The sequence below is a fragment of the Myotis yumanensis genome, unplaced genomic scaffold (genome assembly GCF_028538775.1).
Source record: "Myotis yumanensis isolate MYYU_CA2020_CCGP unplaced genomic scaffold, mMyoYum1.0.hap1 SCAF_18, whole genome shotgun sequence".
Classification (NCBI taxonomy): domain Eukaryota; kingdom Metazoa; phylum Chordata; class Mammalia; order Chiroptera; family Vespertilionidae; genus Myotis; species Myotis yumanensis.
Window position 1 is genome coordinate 3,768,156 of NW_027223769.1, and position 22,669 is coordinate 3,790,824.

The 22,669-nt window shown below is 50.0% G+C and overlaps 2 protein-coding genes across 3 annotated transcripts in view; one reads left to right on the forward strand and one right to left on the reverse strand.

Moving 5' to 3' along the window:
- The window catches only part of SPTBN4 (spectrin beta, non-erythrocytic 4), a 79,402-nt gene extending 73,394 nt beyond the window's left edge, over window positions 1-6,008 (reverse strand). For both annotated transcript variants that reach the window (XM_070399019.1, XM_070399018.1), the window contains exons 1-2: window positions 5,890-6,008; window positions 3,748-3,922 (exon numbers count right to left, since the gene is read on the reverse strand). In XM_070399019.1, the coding sequence (XP_070255120.1) occupies window positions 3,748-3,907 (160 nt within the window). In that variant the 5' untranslated portion in view covers window positions 3,908-3,922; window positions 5,890-6,008. The remainder of the gene's footprint in view (window positions 1-3,747; window positions 3,923-5,889) is intronic.
- Window positions 6,009-7,641: 1,633 nt separating this feature from the next.
- On the forward strand, window positions 7,642-20,794 carry BLVRB (biliverdin reductase B). The gene is made up of 5 exons (XM_070398409.1): window positions 7,642-7,817; window positions 15,577-15,741; window positions 15,878-15,967; window positions 17,271-17,399; window positions 20,519-20,794. Exons 1-5 carry the CDS (start codon window positions 7,739-7,741, stop codon window positions 20,674-20,676), a joined length of 621 nt encoding a protein of 206 aa, XP_070254510.1. The 5' UTR covers window positions 7,642-7,738; the 3' UTR covers window positions 20,677-20,794.
- The last annotated feature ends 1,875 nt before the right edge of the window (window positions 20,795-22,669 follow it).

Genomic DNA, 22,669 nt, shown 5'->3' on the forward strand with positions numbered 1-22,669 from the left:
TGGGCTGCCATATTCTGTATCCTTATCTGCTGGCTGGTTACAAAATGTGCTCATTTGTGGAAATGCTGGACACTCATGATGCATGTAATACTTTAACAAAGAGTTAAAATATATGTCTGCACACACACTAATTAGCAATGCACATTTTGAAAGATCATCCACATGCGAAGGAAAAGATGTGCATTAAAAACTATTAGAATGGGTCCAGCTGGCATGGCTCAGTGGTTGAGAGTCAACCTATGAACCAGAAAGTCACAGTTTGATTCCCGGTCAGGGCACATGCCCGGGTTGCAAGCTCAATCCCCAGTGTGGGGCATGCAGGAGACAGGCAATCAATGATTCTCTCTCATCGTTGATGTTTCTATCTCTCTCTCCCTCTCCCTCCCTCTCTGAAATCAAGAAAAAAATATTTTTTAAAAATTATTAGAATGGTCACGTATAGGGGAGAAGGCATTGATGTGAGATATGGGAATAAAAGAGAGTAAATGAGTAGATAAAGAGGAGAGGGGCCTCACACAGATGATAATGGCAATGGCCACAACAGTGGAGAGTGATTAAGGGAACTCTCTGAGCAACAGGTCCAGACAATTTTTTTCTTTCTTTTTAAATTTATTTTTATTATTTACACTGTTACAGATGTCCTCATTTCAGACGATTTCTTAGATGTCTTCATGCCATATATGTTATGGAGGACTCTGCTCAAAGGTTTGGCCTTAGTTTGAATAGAGAAAAACTACGAGAGAAGCAGGCAAAGGGATGCAAATGGAATGGATCCTAGAGTCTAGGTATATTAGCATTTGAGCAGCAACAAGGTTTCACAGAATAGTGGCATCGCCAAGTTACTGTTAATGTGAATGTTACTGGTTTTGTGGTTTTGGACTGGAGTCTGATATCATGTGTTTTAGTTGTAGGGAACTGTAGGCATAAGAGATAGAAACAGAAATATGTGTTTGTGTGCATTTAAGAAACCTTCAGCTACAATAATTTAAGTAGACACAGGGAATGTATGAGACATATTTTTTCTTACAGGGGATCTCTACATTTCTCTAGACTGAATGCTGTCTGAGGTCCAGCACTGATGTTCTGTGAGTCAATGATCCTAAGATTTGAAAAGTCCTTGATCTTCATGTTACCACCTCCCACCTCTGCTTAAAATCTTACCATTGCTCCCTGGTGTCCTCACACCCTTCACTGTGGCCTACAAGGCCCTTCACTATGTGGCTCCTCTCCCCTCATCATTTACTCACCATCTGTACCCCCTCACTCAAGTCGCTTCCAACTTCTGGAGATCTTGCATACGCTGTTCCCTCTGCCTGGAATAATCTCGCACTCTCCACCCAAAGTTTACTACTCTTTATCCTTTAGGCCTCAGTTTAGACATCTCCTCCTCCAGGAAGCATTCCTGGACTCTCCGGACTGAAGCAGGCACCTCCTTTGGGCTCCTACAGCCCCCGGGCTTCCCATCACAGCCCTGTGCCTGTGCCTTCCCCATCCCGGCCCTAACCCCTATCATCACTATCTGGCTGGGTCTAACTCTACCACTGGACTGGGAGCCCTGTAGGGGCAGGACCAGAGCTGGCTCAGTCACCATTCTGTTCCTCATATTGTCCAACAGAGGTCAGGCACAGAGCAGGCACTGAATAAATATTTTGTGGATGAAATAATAAGTTCTGAAATTCTAAGATGATATGTTTTTAAGTGTCTAAGAATCTAAAGGTATGATTTTAAGTTTTCATGAATATATGTTTAGAATCTAAACAGTGGTTCTCAACCTTCCTAATGCCGCGACCCTTTAATACAGTTCCTCATGTTGTGGTGACCCCCAATTTCATTGTTACAAATTGAACATAATTAAAGCATAGTGATTAATCACAAAAACAATATGTAATTATATATGTGTTTTCGAATGGTCTTAGGCAACCCCTGTGAAAGGGTCGTTCGACCCCCAAAGGGGTCGCAATCCACAGGTTGAGAACCGCTGGTTTAGATCATTCTAGGTTCCAAAATCAGAGGAAGCTGGCAATCCATGGCTCGAATTTGGTTCAACGTTCTTTTTAATTGGGAAATTGCAGATAAACATCAAAGCTAGCAACTTTGGGCCTGGTGAGAGCTGGTGTCCAGGGCATTTTTCGCTAGCTGACTACAGCCCCCAGTCCACTCACTCATCTATGTCATTTGCTTCCCCAGAGGCCTTTGAGTTCGACACCCTGCTCCACATATTTTAATTCTAAAGTTCCAAAAATCGTAGTATTGAAGATCCCATGATTGTCAAATGCTGAGTTACTAAAATTCTAATATTCTGACTTTAGGGTTTCAAGGTTTTATGATTATAACAATATATATTTTAGGTGTATAACAGTCCATGTTTCTGAGACATTAACATCCCAAGGGTCAAAGGTGCTAAGGGTCTAATGTTTTCAAAGCTTACGATTTTGAAATTACCCATCTCTGAGGGTCTTTGCTTACAAGTTTTAAGGCTGATGATTAAACTCTTCTGAGGTCCTAAAGCCACGTGAATACACAGTCGTAAGGTTCAAGGGTCTACAATTCCGAAGGTCTAAGGTTCTAAGATTCTATCTATAATAGTAAAAGCGTTAATATGCAAATCGACCGAACGACCAAACAGCAGAACAACCGTCCGACTACCACGCAATGACACGCACTGGCGCCAGGCCAGCCAAGGCCGGTGCAATGCAATTGGTCGGGGGGCCCACCATCGCTCCGCAGAGGGAGGCCCAGGTCACCGACGGGCGGGCTACAGCAGGTGGGCAGGGCCTCCCTCTGCAGGTGACCGATCACAGAGCCCTGGCCCTGCAGAAGGAGGCCCAGGCTACCTGGCCGGTGACGTTGCAGCGGGTGGGTGGGGCCTCCCTCTGTGGGGCGATTGATCATGGGGCTCCCAGACTGCGAGAGAGCACAGGCCGGGCTGAGGGACCCCCTGTCCCCCCATCCCCCACTGAGTGCATGAATTTTGTGCACCGGGCCTCCAGTAACTCTATAATTCTCTGGGTTTTGTCTTTTTGTTCTAAAACATCGAAGTAGGTGACCAACAATCCCAGTTGTCTCTGAGGGCTTCAGTGCTAAAGCAGGAAGGTTTGGTCATTCTATCTCAAAGTTTTCAGGATTCACATTTCTATTCAGAAATTCTAAAGGCTTAGGATTATAACCCTCTATGTATATTAGAGTTTAGATGTCTAAGGGTCTGAGGTCCTAGGAGCCAATGATTAAAATTCCTAAGGTCTGTGACTATAAAGTTTTGTTTACAAGAGTCTCCTCCACTTCTAAAAGTCTCAGTTTCAAAGCATCTCTGGATCTGACATTCTAAGGTCCTAAAACCTGGCATTTCAGCATTTCAGGATTCTAAGGAATTCCACGTTCCTGGGACTGTACACATCCCTAAGGACCTAAGACTGCACCGCTACATACAGCAGCCACAGGCCACATTTAAATCTAAACTAATAAAACTAAATAAATTACAAATCCAGTTCATCAGGAGGCACTGGCCACATTTTAAGTGCTCATAACTGCAAGTACTAGTGCTTAGTATATTGGACACCCCAGACAGAGAACCTTTTCCCATCATCATGGGAAGTTCGACTGGACAGTGCTGGTCGAAAGATTCAAGTTCTAAGTGTCTATAACTGTCTTCCCATCTTCCAGGCCATCTAGGAACAGACATTGAGGCATACAGTCAACACCCCAGCAGCCCCCTCCCTCTCTTCCCCCACCCAGTCCTCTTCGAGGTACCTGCCAAGGCCTTGATCCGGGAGCACTCGAAGAGTGAGGGGGCCGTGGGCTGCTCCCGCTCCCAGCCCCGGTCCGGGCTCTCCCAGCGGGCTGCAGGGTTGTTGTTGTTAGAGGCCGGCAGGCCTTCCATGTTGTCCACTTCCCCTGGTACCTGTGCCATCCGGGAGGGTGAGGCCTGGGGATGGGCAGAGGTAGGTGAGGGCTGGAAGCAGGGCCTGAGCTCAGAGATCCCACTTCCAACAGTGACTGGCTGTGAGTCCTGTCCCCTCTGTTGTCCTCAGTTTCCCTGTCGTTAAAGTGGACATAATAATAATGACAATAATGTTCACCCTGACCACACCATAGGGCTATGGTGAAGCACCTGGGTAAGCTGGCACAGGGTAGGGGCCTGGCAAATTGCCATTGTTGTTGGTAGAATGATAACACTGTTATCAATAGAACTCTATAATGCAGTAATAACAAACATTTATTGAGTACTTGCGCTGTACTCAGTACTTTATGTGCATTATCTTATTTAATTCCCACAAATTCCCTAAAGATAGGCTATTATTAGGCCTATTTATTATACAGAGGAGGAAACTGAGACACAGAGGGGTTAATTCACTTGCCTGTGGTCATTGCACCAATGGCTCCAATTCTTCCTTATAGCCACACCCTTTGTCATAGAACCCTTCAGTGTTCTACTGTGGCAATGGGAGGGGTGGAGGAGTGGGGTGGGGGGCAAGCCCCACCCATTCACTCTGGGTTTGGCCACATGGCTTCGATGAACAGATTTAGGTGGAGGTGCAGGTGAGTTCTGACCCTAGGACTCAAGAGACCTTGCATGTTTTTGCTTGTGCTTGACTATGGCCATGAGAAAAGCACTGCAAGGCACTAGGGCCAAAGCCTCAGGTGTTCCAGCCAAATCAGCAAGAGCAGCCAACCGTCAACAGCCCCCTCCCCACCCTAACACGTAAATAAGCCAGATGAGCCCAACCTAAGTCAATGCCCTCAGACTCCGTGGCTACATAAACACTTACGAGTTTTACGACACGGAGTTGGAGGGCGGTTTTATGCAGCATTATTGTGGCAATAGCTAACTGACATCTCGCCTGACTGGGGCTGTGTTCTAGAACACTACCAGATCGTAAATATGAAATTCAAGGGGGTGGGCAACGTCAGACACACCTCCTCTGCCATCTGGGACCCCAGGCTTGATTCCAGCACTAAGAAAGGAGGGAACAGTTGCCAAGCCACTAGATTTTAGGAAAGCAGGTCTAGGTCTTAGTTAGTGCGGTGGAGATTGTCTCTTTTGATGGACACTCAAAAACCCATTGTTATTCTCCCCTTCTTCCATGGGAAGCTGGCACATGGCTCCTTACCACCTGTGTGCCCTTGGCTAAATCACTGCCCCTCTAGGCCTCCATTTGTCCATCTGTAAAAGGGTAATTACAATGGTACCCATTTCCCAGGGGTGTTTGAAGATGAAATTGGTTCATGATGCAGGGAGCATGGGAGCATGGTCCTTGCTAATATTTTCATTTTCTGGTCACACAGCAAATCAAAGTGCCTGAGCTGGAGTCAGGCAGAAATGAGTTCAAGTCCGGCTTTATTCTTGCTGCATCTTTAACCCAGTATCTTTAGTTTGGCCTCTCTGGGCCTCAGTTTCTCTCCCTGTTAAACAGTGAACATAATTGTTTCCATTTCGGGATGGGGAGGCACTTCACACTTCGTGAGCTCTCAGGCCGCCCGGGAGCAGTCCCGGAGCAGCCCTGGCCATGACGCGATTGAATGGAGACAGGAGGTGGTGGGGGTGGAGGATGGGAAGGAGTGTCCTGGGGCCGCAGCAAAGGCCGGCGGGGCGCAGGCTGAAGGTGGGAGCAGATGCTGTAACCTTTCAGCGGCCGCGCCTCTCTCCCTGCAGTCTAGTCGCCGTTCCCCAGGAGGAGGGCCTGGAAGGACAAGGCCTGGGTGGGAGACCCCCGCGCGGCGCGGAGGCTGCGCTAGGTGGGGAGGTGGGGGCTCCTTCTGCCCTCGACCCTCGCCTCCCCCCCAGCCGGGGAGACCCCGAGGGCTCAGGCCACCGCCACCGCGCGCGGGGGAGGGATGCCGGGGCAGGTGGGAGATGCCGCCAGGAGGGGCTGCCGCCCCCACGGTGCTCACCTGGGCCCGCGGCCGCGGTGCCGCCGTCCCCGCTGCTCGCGGCGCCCGACCGCCCTCCCAGCCAGCGTCCGCGGCCGGGCCCCGAGCCGCCCCGCTCCGCTCGGCCTCGCCCGCCGGGATTCTCCGCCGGATCCGCATGCGCCGCCGCGACCGCCGCCGCCGCGCCTCCCCCGCTCGCGCGGCCGACGCACTCGCGCGCCCCCGGGACCCTCTCCCGCCCGCGTCCCGCGCCAGCCCGTCCTCCCGCTGCGGGCCCACGCGTGGCCACACACCCGGCGCGGCGTGTGATACACAGGTCACTCGTGGGGCCAGAGGTAGCGTCACACAGTCACATACTCCCACGGTCACACCGACAGGGTCTCAGCAGGTCCAGACACTGTGCACACCCCACAGTCAGTGCCACGCTCATGGGGCGCAGAGGAAAACACGCAAACTCACACCGGGTCCACACCAGGGCCACACCGAGCCCCCCACCGGGTCCCCCACCGGGTCCACACCGGGGTCCCCACCGGGTCCCCCACTGGGTCCACACCGGGGCCACACCGGGTCCCCCACCGGGCCCACACCGGGTCCACACCGGGGTCCCCACCGGGTCCACACCGGGGCCACACCGGGTCCCCCACCGGGCCCACACCGGGTCCACACCGGGTCCACACCGGGCCGCACCGGGTCCCCCACCGGGGCCACACCGGGTCCACACCGGCCCCCCACCAGGCCCACACCGGGGCCACACCGGGTCCTCCACCAGGCCCACACCGGGTCCACACCAGGCCCCCCACCAGGCCCACACCGGGTCCGCACCGGGGCCCACGGATACGGAGCCCCACAGCGTCCCCCGGTGTCACTGAGGTAGCGCCGCCCCACCCCGTGGGTGCCACACACAGCACAGTCACACCATGTCCCACTCCTACGGGTGTCAGAGCCACATGCTCAGGGCACACACAGCTTCACAATCACACAGCACGACATGCCCTTTTACACACTCACCGGGTCACACATGCCGCACTCACACACTCATCCGTCAAGTCCCAGGAAATCGCAAAGGCAGCACAGCAGTAACAGCCACACTCAGAGGGGGTCTCGGCGGCACACACCCGCACATGACACGCAGGGTCACCGGCCACAGCCTCAGCCGCACGCTCTGATGCCGCGCACACCTGTCCGAGCGCACACCAGGCCCGGCAGTCTGGATGCATTAGCGTCACAGGCCGCGCTGTCACCCAGTGTCACCACCAGGTCACACAACAATATCAATGCTCCCACTCGTGGGGTCACACGCAGTCCCCGCTGTACACGGAGTTACACACAGAGAGTGGCTAAAGGTGTCACACAGCCATGCTCCCCTTCGGGGTGACTCAGTCACACAGTAACCGACACAAAGACGCGCAGCTAGTGTCCAACCCGCACACCACACCGCCTCCCTCACTCTCCCCTGTGGAGCCCCGGGGGGTAGTGAGTCCCAGCCCACCTCCAGGCCCCGGGAGGGGGCGCGTGAGCGCCGAGGTCCCGTGGGCCTGGCCCGCCCTGGCCCCGCCCCACTCGGGGTCCGGAGCGCGGAGGCGGGGCCCCGGGCCGGCAGTTTCGGGTGGAGCAGGTGGCCGCACCTCCCAGCCCGAGAGGCGGGCGGAGGGGCAGTGCGGGCGGCGGGCGGAGCGGAGCCGGCTCGGCCCCGCCCACTCTGGCTGGAGGGGTGGCCCGGGCGGGGAGCCGGGGGCGGGCGGAGGCGTGGTCCTCGGGGCCGTAGCGCCCGCCCCTCCCGCTGGAAAAGGGCGCAGAGGGCGGCGCGGCAGCCAGTCGGTTCCCGCGCGTTCTGAGGCTCCGCAGACTCCCACCCTCACGACCTCGCAGCATGTCGGTAAAGAAGATTGCCATCTTCGGCGCCACCGGCAGGACCGGGCTCACCACGCTGGCGCAGGCGGTGCAAGCAGGCATGAGCTGGGGCGGGCGCGTGGGCGATGTCACGGGGTGCACGGGCAGAGCGCTAGGAAGGGACATCGTGGGTCTGACCGAGGTTGGGGTGGGCCATCAGTGCCTTGGTGTGTGAGGACCCAGAGGGCACCGTGTTAGAAGTGGGGGACTCTATGGGATCCAGTTTTATGCGTTCAAGGAGTAGGAATGGGCCGTGGGAGGCTGGGGGACTCGTGACAAGTTTGAATACAGGCGCTTCTGACATGTGCTGTTCCGGTGGTGGTGGTGGTGGTGGTGAGCACACCCAGGGAGGGCTTACTAAGCCTGGCAACGCTTGCCTCCCACACCTCCCTCTCTTCACACGTGTGAAATCCTCACAGCACTAAATGTGGGGTGGGATCTAGTATCACCTTACCTCACAGATTAGAAAACTGAGGCCAGGAGAGTGACTTGCCCAATGTCATACAGCTGGAAAGTGACAGTGCTGGGATTTGAACCCAGCCCATGCTCATAACCACCAAAAGCCACTGGTTCTTGGCTTGGACACCAAGACTGGAGGTTGGAAAGTCTGGGGGGTGGGGGTGGGTTGCTGAGACCATCTAGTGAAGAGAGGGTCACAGAAACATGAGTGAAGACTTGGGGACCCCAAAAAGTCAGTGAGGCTGAATATTCAGAGTTGCCCCAGGAAAGGGCCTAGTTGGGCAGCCTTCTGCTCCCACTGTCCAGACTTCACCAACACCCAGCTAGGCCTGAGACTTCCAGATATAGAGCCCCACCCTTGCAGGTCTTGGTGACTCTGAAGATATTGACTATCTGGGTGTCCCAAAAGGGTGGAGGCCACCAGGATTCCATTCTCTGCTGTCTCCTAGTCCAGCCCTCCCTTGGAGGCACTCTGCCTGAAGAATCCCCACTTGGCCCACTGCTCTCCCCCCTAGTTTGGATCTTGACTTGTGGGAGGGGAGAGACAAATTTGCTGATAAACAATTGTGGGGGGGGAAGTAAGAGGAGAAGTAAAGAAGTGCTGAGTCAATAGGGAAAAATAATTAAAAGGGGGTGGGGGGTGGGGTAGAATTGCTGAGTCACCCAGAGGATTTGGTTCCCGTGTTACTACCTTTTCCTTAATCCTGAATTCCACTGAAGTCTGCTCATCCACCCTGCTGGTCACCATTGGAACAGAATCGTGGGGAATTGAGAGCTGGGACAAGACCCTGCACAGCTCAGAGCCTTGCTGTTGAATGCGCTCAGCTTTTATTAACCCAGTGATTCTATGGGGCTGAGTTCTTAACAGGCCTGGACTCTGGTGCTAGCCTGCCCACATTCAAACCCCAACTCTGCCACTTAACCACCTGTATGGTCAAATGCCTTGTCTGCATACCTAGGTATTTGTTAAGTGGGGATGAAACTAGTAGCATTTGCCCTGGGGTCTTGTGATGATTAAATAATATAATATATGTGAAGTGCCACCATGTCCAGCACATAAAGGGTGTCCCAAAATTCACACAAGAAGTAATTTTGATAGAAAACACAGGTTTATAATTAAAAATTGTAAATTTTTTATTGATTCATAAAGTATACAGTATAGGGTTATGTATGGAATAGCATATCGGGTAAATGGCCTCCGCGGCACAAAAATCTGGATTATCATGTCGCGATAGCGAGCACCATTAACTGTTATTGTATGAGCAGCAATGAAAATGGAAAATGTCAACAAGAGTGCGTATGTGCCAGCAAAGCCGTGGAAGCCATTTACCCGATATGCTATTCCATACATAACCCTATACTGTATACTTTAAGAATCAATAAAAAATTTACAATTTTTAATTATAAACCTGTGTTTTCTATCAAAATTACTTCTTGCGTGAATTTTGGGACACCCTTTACATAGTTGATGCTCAATAAGCATTCCTTGACTGAATGAACTTAGATCATGGCTGTGTGATCCTGGCCCAGTTACCTAAAATTGCCTCATCCTCAAAAGGCATTATAATAATACCTACCTTGTAAGGTTATTGCAATCTGGTGCTTTTCAAACTGTGGGTCATAGTGAGTTCTACATATATGCAGTTGGTTACAACAGTATCTGAATGTATCACATGTTAAATATTGGTTTTATGGGTTTGTGTATACAGGATTAGGCTGTGAAATATATTTTGTATTGAGGTTTGAGATTTTTAAAAAAAGCTTAAAAGGGGTATTATCTCTGAAACTTACTCTCAACTAGTTAGGAAAACACTATATATATATGTTATGTACACTAAATATATTTATATACACACATATATAATTATGTATAAGTATATTGTATATACATATATGCACACAGACATAGAGAAGGGTAAAGTAAAAGCAATATGAAAATCTAGGTCTTGCAGCTTTTGTATAGGTCTGGATTTATTTCAAAATAAAAAACAGAAAACTAAAGAGATTTTTAAAAAAAAGATAAGGTTGGGAAATACCTTACAAATGCTCTTATTCTTTGTAAAGGGTAAAATCTGCGAATTCTAAACCCATACTGTTTGGTATGGTAGCTACTAACTTATATTTAAATTTACTGGTGAATGTTGGTTGTGTTAAAAATGTTGGGAGGAAAACCCACATTTATCTGTGGAAAGAGCTTAGCACAGCACTTCTCAAATGTCACTAATCACCAATAATGTAGCATTGATGGGCACCCTCGTGCTGAGATCATGTGTCAAAGTTCTCACTGTCTGTGAGACCTTGTTCTTCCCCCCAAAATACCCACAGTTTACCAGGATCTGTCTTAACCAATCCTGTGGCAGTTAAGCAATGCCCACCTTGGCACACAGAAGCCCTTGCTCCTCCCAGATGCATGTGGGGCAACACAGGTTTTGTGTCCTTCCTTTATGAAAGGTGGTCACATGGGATGGGGACACTGGGGATTGTGGTCTTCACTTTCTTTTCTTTTAAAAAAGTATTTATTTTCCAGTTACAGTTGACATATAATATTAGTTTCAGGTATACAGCGTAGTGAGTAGACATTCCTATACCTTACAGAGTTGGTGATCTTCACTTCATAGAGAAGACTAAAAGGGGTTTCCGGAGATTCCTCAGCCAGTAAGTGGCAGAACTAGAGTTTGAACCCCGGTCTTTGGGGCAGCAAAGCCTGTGCTTTTGTGTTTATAAAAAGTCAGGGAGGTGGTGGCAAATACGGCACAGTCTGTGGACCCATGGGACCCTTGGTTTACTCCAGGTCAGCATAAGTAGGGCCGTGAAAGAGGAAGCACACGGGCTGGTGGGGCCTGAGGAAAGGGGGTTAAGGGTGTTCCAGGCGAGGGGACAGCGCTGGCAAAGGCCAGGAGGCAGCATCATGGGTTTGAGGAACTGAAAGACATGCAGTGGTTGAAGAGGACAGTGGCCCCAGCACAGGGTGGAGAGGAAGACAGGCCAGATCCTGAGGGGGCCTTAAAGGCAGCCATGATGACTTTATCTCAGGGCCCGGGTATCACAGGAGTGATATGAGCGGGGGCGTGGGGAGTGGCCTTCTGTGGAGGGCTCTGTCTGGCTGCCATGTGGAATATGGATTGGAGAAGGCGGGGCAGGGGTCAGGAGAGCCTGGGAGGATTACACCAGGCCAGGAAATAACATTGTGAGATGATTAACAGGCATAGTAAGGAAAAAAAGGCATAGAACAGCCAGCACCCATATAGCACTCATTCCTGTGCCAGGCACTCTCCTCAACTTTCCATTTGTTTTAGTTTTGCATTTTTTAAAAATTTATTTTTATAGTTGAAAGTATTACAGATGTCCCTTTCCCCCCACAATTTACCCCTTCTAGCTCGCCCCCCGCCCCCAGGCCTTGTCTGTGTCCATGGGTTATGCATATATGCATATAAGTTCTTTGGTTAATCTCTTCCCATCCACCTACCTCCACCTTCCCTCTGAGACTCGACAGTCTGTTCCATGTTTCTCTGTCTCTGGATCTATTTTGTTCATCAGTTTATTTTGTTCTTTATGAATGAGATTATGTGATTTTTAAAAAATATGTTTTTATTGATTTTAGAGAGGGAGAGGGATAGAGAGATAGAAACCTTGATGACCGGCTGCTTCCTGCATGTTCCCTACTGGAGATCGAGCCCAAAACCCAGGCATATGCCCTGACCCAGAATTGAACTGGTAACCTCTTGGTTCATGGGTCCATGCTCAACCACTGAGCCACACCGGCTGGCATAGTTTTAGTTTTGTATTTTTATTAAGATACAATTCACACACCATACAATTCACCCCTTTAAAATATGCAATTCAGTCCAGCTGGCATGGCCCAGTGGTTGAGCGTCGACCTATAAACTAGGAGGTCATGGTTAGATTCCCGGTCAGGACACATGCCCAGGTTGCAGGCTCAATCCCCAGTGTGGGGCATGCAGGAGGCAGCCGATCATTGATTCTCTTTCATCACTGATGTTTCTGTCTCTCTCTCCCTCTCCTTTCCTCTCTGAAATCAATAAAAATATATTTTAAAAATGTTTTTGTTTAGAGCGAGAGGAAGGGAGAGGGAGAGAGAGAAACACTGATCTGCTGTATCCTGCACATCCCCCACTGGGGATGGAGCCTGAAACCCAGACACGTACCCTGACTAGGAATCAGCCTGTGACTTCTCTCAGTGCATGGGATGAAGCCCAACCAACTAGGTCACAACGGCCAGGACCTAGGAATTCTTTTATACATATATTCTAAGTACAAGTCCCTTACCTGAGATACAATTTGCAAACTTTTCTCCCACATTGTGGGTTGTCTTTTTACTTTCTGGATGGTGTCCTTAGAAGCACATAAATATTTGATTTTGATGATGTATCCATTTTTTCTTTTGTTGCTTGTGCTTTCGGTGTTGTAGCTAGGTGTCTAATCCAAAGTCACAAAGATTAATGCCTATATTTCTTCTGAGTGTTTTACAGTTTTAGCTCTTACATTTAGGTCTTCAATCGTTTTAAGTTAATTTTCATATATGGTGTGAGGTAGGAATCCCAACTTCATTCTTTCATATGTGGGCATCCAGTTGTCCTAGCACCATTTGTTGAAAAGACTGTTCTTTCCCCATTGAATGGTCTTGCCACCTTTGTCAAAAATCAACTGTCTACACTGAGCTTTTAGTTCTATTTTTTTAACCTCTAAGCAATAGTGCTATATTGATGAAATGTTCGTTTCAATGGGTACGAAATGGCTGTGTAAATATTAGTTAACCCTACAACAAATCTATAATGTAGAGACTATTATTGTGTCACTTTACAAATGAAGGACCTAAGGCTCAAGGAGGGCACGTGAATTGCCCAATGTCATTCAGCTAGCTAGTGGTAAGGCTGGAATTCAGGCCGAGGGTTACTTTGAGAACTTAATATGTAAGAGAGTTAATATTTGTAAGACACTTGGCACCTGGCACATAGTGAGTGCTCGATACATATTATTTATCATTATCATCATCATTGCCCAGAGTGTAAATCTCCCACTGTTTGTTTTTGAAATGATGATGACAGATATCAAAAGAAATGGAACAAATTCATTGTTTTTCCTCTTCCTTTATTATTTTCAGAGTAAGAGATTAATCCTCTGATAGGTGATGACCAATGAGGTTTCTTTGTTAGTATCATTATGAACTCACAGATTTCTATATATTCGATGTGTTTCTATTGAGTTGATGGCCCCATCATTTAAGCACTGCCTTCCCAGCGGGCAGGGCATGCTCCGGGCTCATCTCGCCCATCCCCAGCCCACCAGCCATTTCTCAAGGAGCTGTGGTTCAGTTTTCAGGAGAATGATATATAGAGGCTGACTCAGGCTGCTATAAGAAAATTGGGTGACTTAAACAACATACATGCATTTCTCATAGTTCTGGAGCCTGGGAAGTCCAAGATCAAGGTGACAACAGATGTGGTTTCTGGTGAGAACCTTCTTCCAGGCTTGCAGATGTCTTTCTTACGTGATGGAGAGAGCGCTCTGGTTTATCTTCCTCTCATTAATCATTTTATTTTTTTACTAGAGGCCTGGTGCATGAAATTCGTGCACAGGTAGGATCCCTAGGCCTGGCCAGCAATCGGCTGATTGGGGCCTTCCTTAATTCTACGCTTCCCCCTGGTGGTCAGCACATGTCATAGCAAGCAATCAAACTCCTGGTCTCCCCTTCAAACTCCCCAGGTGACAATTTGCATATTAGCCTTTTATAGTGATACTAAAGGCCCGGTGCACAAAAATGTGTGCACTCGGGGTGGGGGGCATCCCCTCAGCCTGGCCTGTGCCCTCTCGCAGTCTGGGACCCCTCGGAGGATGTCCACCTGCGGGCTTAGGCCTGATTCCCGGGGGAGCGGGCCTAAGCTGGCAGTCAGACATCCCTCTGGCAGCCCAGGAGCCCTCGGGGGATGTCCACTTGCCAGTGGGGAGCAGGCCTAAGCTGCAGTCAGACATCCTTAGAACGCTGAGGAGGCGGCAGCCGTCAGCCTGGCTTGTGGCTGAGCAGAGCTCCCACTGTTGGAGCGCACTGACCACCAGGGGGCAGCTCCTGCATTGAGCGTCTGCCCCCTGGTGGTCAGTGTGCATCATAGTGACCAGTCATTCCCAGTCTTTCTGCTGTTTGGGTTAATTTGCATATTACCCTTTTATTATATAGGATAGAGGCCTGGTGCATGGGTGGGGGCCAGCTGGTTTGTCCTGAAGGGTGTCCTGGATCAGGATGGGGTCCCGCTGGGGTGCCTGGTCAGCCCAGGTGAGGGGCTGAGGGCTGTTTTCAGGCTGGTCGAGCCCCCCAGTGGGGACCTTCACCCCATGGGGGTGTGACCAGCCTGGGTGAGGGGCTGAGGATTGTTTTCAGGCTGCCCACAGCCCCTTCAGGGTGGGGGGTCCCCGCTGGGGTGCCTGGCCAGCCTGGGTGAGGGGCTGAGGGCTGTTTTTAGGCTGGCCACGACCGGGGGCTGGAAGCAGGTATCTGGGATTTATTTATCTTCTATAATTGAAACCTTGTAGCCTTGAGCGGAGCTCAGGGCCAGCATGGCAGGCGGGAAGCTTGGCTTCCTCCATTGCCGGGGGCAACCCAAGCCTCCTGCTTGCTCCAGCTCCGTGGCCACCGCCATCTTATTTGAGTTAATTTGCATATTTGCTCCTGATTGGCTGGTGGGCATGGCTTGTGGATGTAGCGAAGGTACATCAATTTGCATGTTTCTCTTTTATTAGATTAGATAGATATCACCATTTGCAATACACTCAAACACAAAACATCCTTTGTCATTGTTTAAAAAAAGGATAATTATGTTGTGAACTTTAAAATGGGTTTGTATGTGGGGAAGGAAGACACGAGTTATCAAAAATTCTTTTGGGAGGAAGCATACCAAGGCAATGTTCAAAATCTTTAATGACCACTAAGGCAGGGCCTTGCCCTGCAGAAAATAAGGCCTGGGGGACCAATCCCAGCACTGGGCAACCTTTGGGCAACTCAAGTCTTCCTCTGTGCCTCAGTTTCTTCCAAGACTATGGATGCCAGTGTGATGCCAGTCATTAACTCTTCAGTTGCCAGAGGGTGGAGAAGTTTGGAGTGGGGGCTCAGGGAGGCCGTTGGAGACATCAGTTCAGGTTATTTATGAACCGGCATGAAGGAATGGCCCAATTTTAACAACTACCTCAATAACAACTGTCGGTATGCCAGCAAAAATGTTTGGCGGCCCCTGCCTCAGAACAGGGGACCAGAAGAATGCATTGGAGGGTTCATGGTATCCTCCAGGAGCCCAGGAGTGCCAGCCCGAGAGCCTACTGACCTGCCTCTCTGCCCTTCTTTGCCCACAGGTTATGAGGTGACAGTGCTGGTGCGGGACTCCTCCAGGTTGCCTTCGGAGGGGCCCCAGCCAGCCCACGTGGTAGTGGGCGATGTTCGGCAGGCAGCTGACGTGGACAAGACTGTGGCTGGGCAGGACGCTGTCATCGTGCTGTTGGGCACCGGCAATGACCTCAGTACTCGGCCCCCCCTCTGCCCACGGCCCCCACCTGCACCTCGCCCCCCAGCACCACCCCCACCCCCTGCCCCACCTCTGCCACCCCCACCACCGCCGCCACCCACCAGTGACAGCCACTCTCTGTCCCTTCTAAGGTCCTACCACAGTGATGTCCGAGGGTGCCCAGAACATTGTGAAGGCCATGAAGGCCCATGGTGTGGACAAGGTCGTGGCCTGCACCTCGGGTGGGTGGTGGGGTCACAGGGATGGGGCTGAAGGGTGGGGGGGGGGAGTAAATGGCAGCCCAAAGGCCTTTGCAAGGTGGCATTGGAGCCATCCCAAGTCACTGTGCATTTATTGAGCACCAGTTGTGTGCCTGAACCTTGCTGCGAGATGCCAGGGACATAGTGGTGACCAAAACAGCCCTGGCCCTTACACTCACGTATCTCACAGATGACAGGGAAGTGGTAAACAGAGCGGTCATCAAACAGTGACAGGCCACAACTGTCAGGGTCGCGACTGGGAGGAGGCAGCCAAGGCAGAGAAGTCAGACCCAGGATGGGGGCCCAGTCAGAGAGGTCAAGGCCAGGATAGCAGGGAGCCCAGAGGAGGCACCTAACACAGCCTGAGATGAGGTTAAGTAGGGTTCTAGGGGAAGTGACAGAGCTGTGGATACACAGACCACATCTCTACCTTCACAGAGCTCTCCATTTATGGGGAGATGGGCAATAAAAAAACAGTTGCCCCAAAGAATCCAAACTGAAGGCTGCAGGGTACGTAACAGGAGCAGTTAATGCTAACAGGTAGCATTTATTGAGCACTTATTGTGTGCCAGGCACCATGTGAGTGCCTTAGAGATGAATGCCACTTCATCCTCACAGAACTCTTTTGAGTGCCCTCGTGGTGGCACATAGCAGGTGCTCAGTAAGCAGAGGCTGTTGTCTCCCTTGTAGCTAAGGGAGTGGAGGCCCATGGCTTACCCAAGTTCACACAGCCTGTGGCTGCAGAGCTGGTGTGTGAGACCCGGCTGCCTTGTCTCCACCAGCCACTTTCCTCAACCCAGTGCCTCCCAGAAAGGGAAGTGACGTGAGGGAGGGCTGCATGGTAAGACAGCGGGACTCTGGGCGGAGGGATCAGCCCGGTTGTGAAGGCTATGAGGCCAGAGTGTGGCTTCAGCAGAGCTGGTGAAGGGGAGAGTGGTGAGGTCAGAGGGCTGATGGGCCTTGTGAGCCCTGGTGGGGATTTGCATTTACCCTGAGTGAGATGGAGCCATGAATGAGCTCCAACCGCTCCGGGTGTTCACAGGCCCCTTCTGGCTGCATTCGGGGAACAAATTGTGAGGGCAGAGGCAGGGGGGACAGCGGGCAGAAGCAGGTGGGGTGGGAAGCAGTCAGTTCTTATGTGGCCTATGAGAGAGACATTTTGAGCCTGAAGCAACTGGAAGGCAGCGGTGAGCCCCTGCGGGGTTCTGTCCTGACACAAAACTGGCAGGCTGAGGGCCTGGCCAGGCTGTCCTGCCTTAGCTGACCCTGCCCTGTGTCCTCCCAGCCTTCCTGCTATGGGACCCAGCCAAGGTGCCCCCACGACTACAGGATGTGACCGATGACCACATCCGGATGCACAAGGTGCTGCAGGATTCGGGTCTGAAGTACGTGGCCGTGATGCCGCCCCACATAGGTGAGTGGGGCCAGGACCCAGCAGCAACGTCGCCACCAGCCTGCCCCCTCCTGTCCTCTGGGGACATCTACCAGGCCTTGCCTGGCTCGCCTAAAATTGCAAACCTTCCCCTCCACACTTCCTATCCTCTTTCCTGCTTGTTTTATCCTCCTTTCTAACACATTTTTCAGCTTATCTCTGTTGAACAAACCATTCTCATTTATTATGACTCAGTACCCAGAGCTGACTAGGCTCAGGGAGGCTCGCACCTGAGGTTGCTCAGTTGCAGGAAGGCTTCCTCCCAGACACGCTGGTGGTTGATGCAACCAGTATGTAGCCTCCTCTAAAGTCAGATCTCAGTGCTGCTCCCGCTACATTCTGTTTATTGGAAGCAAGTTCCTAGGACAGGCCCAGATTCAAAGGAAGGGGGCTTATATTCACTACATGCCATCATTTCTTATTTATTGTGTGTCTCCCTCACTAGGGTGTCCACTGTTTGGAGGAACGGATCTTGTCTTGGTTAGATCACAGCTGTGTTCCTAGTGCCTAGATCAGGACCTGGCATATAGTAGATGCTCAGTAAATATTTGTTGGGTGAACTAATACAGGGGAACCTCCTCTCATGATGGGGTTGTGGAGGGAACCAGTAAACTGCACCTGTGCCCTCTTTCCCCCTACCGGATCTGGAGTCCACACTGAGAGACAGAGTCAGACACAGGGAGAGAGCCGTTCATTCAAGATACCTCTGGCACTTGAACTGTGGCCCTGGCCACCATTACGAGCACTGGCAATAGAGCCTCTGCTCTCATGAGGCTAACATTTCTAGCGGGGGAGACAAAACCCCGCAGGGGATCACAGCTGCCTTCCAGTTGCTTTAGGCTCAAAATGTCTCTCAGGCCAAGTAAGAGCTGGATATTACTGGCGGGCAGTGCTACAGTGAGTGAAGAAACAAACACAGTGAAGGGAGTAGTAATGGTTGCCATTTAGGAAGCGTAGGCTCTCTAAGGAGGTGGCTTCATGCATTGAAGGAGAGAGGACTGGGATAAGGGAACAGCAATGAAAAGACCCAAAGGCCTGACCTGGAGGAATAGTTCTGCTTCACGCCCTGCTTTCTGGGGCCCCTGACAGGAGTGAGGGATGACATACCCTAGAGCAGTGGTTCTCAACCTTCCTAATGCCGCGACCCTTTAATACTTTTCCTCATGTTGTGGTGACCCCAACCATAAAATTATTTTCGTTGCTACTTCATAACTATAATTTTGCTACTGTTATGAATCGTAATGTAAATATCCGATATGCAAGATGTATTTTCATTGTTACAAATTGAACATAATTAAAGCATAGTGATTAATCACTATAGATGTGTTTTCCGATGGTCTTAGGCGACCCCTGTGAAAGGGTTGTTCGACCCCCAAAGGGGTCACGACCCACAGGTTGAGAACCGCTGCCCTAGAGGATCAAGTAAGGTTCGGTGTTTAGATTCAATTAAGGATTGTATCAGGACCCTATAGATACCAAGGTCCTGAGCTTTGAATCAGCAGAGAAGCTGCCTAGTGGAGAATCTGGGTGAAAACTCCAGCCCTTGGCCTCTGAGTCTCAGATTCCTCATCTGTAGACAGGGCTCATATTACTTCTTGACCTGCTAGGTTTAAAGTAAGTACCCGGAGAGATCATGAAATTATTTTAACACAAAGTACTTTTCAAAGTTTTTTGTATGTGTGCATGTAAAACTTTGAAACCTCCAGAAAAGTTGAAGGAATTAAATGTTTCTGAATATTAAAATTCTTTATTTAGGTTCAGCTTTTAACATTTTGCCTTGTTTGCATTTTGTCCTATTTTTCTATATCTAACTGGCTATCAATTATCTACACATGTATCTAATGTTACACACACACACACACACACACACACACATAATAGTATTTTTGACGGAACCATTTAAGAGTAAGTTGCAGACATTGTCACACTTCACCCCTAGAACCTCAATCGACATCTCCCAAGAAGAAAAATATTTGTGTATAAGCCAAAGGACCATTATTGAACCAAGAAAATTAGCATGAACTCTATCATACCACTTAGTATCTATGTCATATTCAAATTTCCCCAATTGTCAAAAAATATCTTCTAATCTCCCCCCCCCCACACCCAAATCAGGGTCCAATTGAGGCTCACTTATTGTGATTAGTTGCTATGTTATCTTAAATGTGAAACAGTCCTTCGTATCTTTTTTTTTAATGTTTCTTGTAACATGAACCAGGCCTGGTGTCTTTTTAAATGCCCCATGTTCTGGATTTCTGGTTATGTTCTCACAGATGCAAATTAAACATTTTTGGTAGGAATGCCACGAGGGTAAGGGTGTGTGTTTCTTAGTGTACATGATTCCAGGTTGTCCCTGTACTGGTACGCTGCCTTTGATCCCTAAATTAAGTTGGTCACTGGCAGGTGTTTTGCTGGAGTTTTTTTTAATTATTATAATGCAGCCACTAGATGCCCTGTAATTGCCAGGTCATGCCTGTCTGCTGTCTCCATGTCTAAGAAAGACCTAGTTGTACCCCTGGTATCAGGACACTGACTCCATATTCACAAAGTCAGAAAAATGTGTTTTTCCACTGCCTATAAAATACAGTCCCATGCCTGGGACATGTCACTCAGTCCTTCCAGAGGGGTCCAGGGATAGGAAAGCATCCAGATGGAGACACCCAGCGCAAATCTAGTCTTTGCCACTTGAAAGTGACTTTCTCTCTCCAAGATTCAATGTCCCCATTTATAAAATAGAATTAATAAATAGTTCCTAGCCCATTCTCTGCTGTATTTCTCCCCATCTAACATACTGTGTATTGTACTTTCTTATTAGTTGTCTTTAGCTAGCAAGTGTCTACATGCTGACAGCAGGAATTTCTGTTTTGTCCCTTGCTGGGTACCCAGCACCTGACACATAATAGGTCATCAGAATTTGTCGGATTAATTAATAAAGGGTATAGATTAGTGCTCTGCGCGTGAGAAGGGTTTCACATAACATGGCTCTTAATACCATTATGGCTGGGCACACTGTGGGCCCCCTGAGGCCATCACTGTAGTGACCACATGTTGGGGAACCAAGAGAGAACATCTTTACTTGCCCCTCTATCTTTATGTTGCAGGAGACCAGCCACTGACTGGGGCCTACACAGTGACCCTGGATGGACGAGGGCCCTCAAGGGTCATTTCCAAACATGACCTAGGCCACTTCATGCTGCGCTGCCTCACCACCGACGAGTATGATGGGCACAGAACCTACCCTTCCCACCAGTATGACTAGGGCTCTGTCCCTGTCCAGAGGACAGCGTCCTGGAGAATGTGGAACCAAGGAAGGCAGCAATAAAGCTTGAGCCAAGAGCTTCGGATTATGCTAGAAGTCCCAACTCTGGCTTTGGGTATCTCAGTGTCTCTGTCTGCCTTGTGTGTAAGATTCTCTGGTATTCCTTCATTTCCTCAGTTGCAGTTTACTGTTCTGCACCCGGCCCTCTGGGGACAGTGAGGACCCGGTGGTGACCGAGATAGCTGTGAGCTTTGCCTTCACATATCTCAGTCTGAAGTGACAGCCCACAGTGGCCAGGGCTCTGATGGAGGAAGCACAGTGGGCTGTGGGAACCCAGAGGGGATACGTGACCTAACTTGGGGAGCAAATAAGGCTCTGTTGGAGAGGGGAGGTCCTGCCTGAAACCCCGTTTGGTAGGAATGAGCCAGGAGAAGGTCCTAAGGCGTGACGGCTTCTGGGCAGAAGGAACCACATGAGCAAAGGGAAGGAGGCTGGTGAGCAGACCAGGAGCTACAGTTAATAATACTTTTCTCAGCGGTGAGGAGCGGTCAGCCCAACAGGCTGTTCCATGGATGCTAAATTGTGCAGAGTCATTGTAAAAAGTTTAAGCTATATCCTGAGGTTTTATGCAAGGACTGGAACAGGGGAGACGTAGGGAGGGGGAACAGTCAGGTTTGGGTTTTATAAAGCTTCCCTTGGCTACTGTGTGAAGGTGGGTGGGAGGGGGACAAGAGTGGAAGCTGGGAGCCCAGGGGGACCAGGCAGAAACCTTGAGGGGAAGAGAGTGGGCAGAGCCTGAGTGGACCGGCCATGTGGGAGGGAAAGGTGGTAACCTGGAGGACACAGGGCTGTACCCTGGGGACCAGGTTACAGTGGGGCCTCCCTGAGATGAGGATCCTGGAGGAGGGGCAGGTTTGGGAGGCGGGAGGGGGAAGAATTGTCCCTTCTTAATCATGTCCCCATGGAATCTACTGTCCCTGCCTTTGTTCCCCAGTGACACCTTTCCCAGGCCCGAGTGAGAGCTGCTCCTCTCTTCCTACCTCCAGCCTCTTCCCAGCTCCCACGCAACACCTCACCCCCACCTCCACCACTCACAAAATCCATTCCAGTCTTACACTGTGTCTGCAAACAGCAGGATGACTTGGTTGTCAAATTCCAACCAGAGAGAACTGGTCTGGGGCAGCCTGGAGGAAACTGCCTCCCCCTCCTCTTGGTGAAACCGTGTGTGTTGGGGGGAAGGGAGTGCACTACTTGTTCAAACTTTCTGGGCGCTGGCACTCTGCATTCCTGCCCTCTATTTCATTCTGCCACATTGTCTGGGCATTTAACGAACTTTCACTGGATGCCTGCTTGTGTCCAGCCCTCTGCTAGGTGTTGCTGTGACCATACAGTTGGTGAGCAAGATAACCTTCGTACCTGTCCTCAGGGAGTCCAGTCGATGGTGACAGCCCAGGGAAAGGATGAGGGTTTCAATGGGGAAAACAGGATACCGTGAGAATCAATCCACCCTGGAGCGTCAGGGAGGGCTTCCAGGAAGAGGAAACCTTTGACATGATTTCTGATGAGAGGCAGCCTGGGAGTTGAGGGTCTATTTTCAGAATGGGAAACAAGTTGAAAGGTCCAGAAACCTTTTTCTTTTCAATTCTTTTTTAAAAAATGTATCTTTATTGTTGAAAGAATTACAAATGTTCTTACATTCTTTTTTATTGATTTATCCAGAAATCTTTTTAAAGTTCATTTTTATTGAGGTAACTGGTTATTCCATTATGTAAATTTCAGGTGTACAACATTACAATTCAATATCTGTATCCTGTCTGGTGTGCTCATCATCAAAAGTCTAGCTTCCATCCCTTACCATATATTTGACCCCCTTTAATTCTCCCCTTTGAGTACTTGCTATGTAGCTGTCATTGCTGTAGGCACTGGGGATAAAGGAAAGAAACAGACAAAATCTCTGTGTCCATGCCGGTGGAGGGACCGGAAGCCGATTCAA

Coding starts and splice junctions, on each gene's coding strand:
- BLVRB (XM_070398409.1), top strand. CDS start 7,739: ATGTCGGTAAAGAAGATTGCCATCTTCGGCGCCACCGGCAGGACCGGG. Junction 7,818..15,576: donor GGCGCAGGCGGTGCAAGCAG/GCATGAGCTGGG, acceptor CTTTGCCCACAG/GTTATGAGGTGACAGTGCTG. Junction 15,742..15,877: donor GGGCACCGGCAATGACCTCA/GTACTCGGCCCC, acceptor GTCCCTTCTAAG/GTCCTACCACAGTGATGTCC.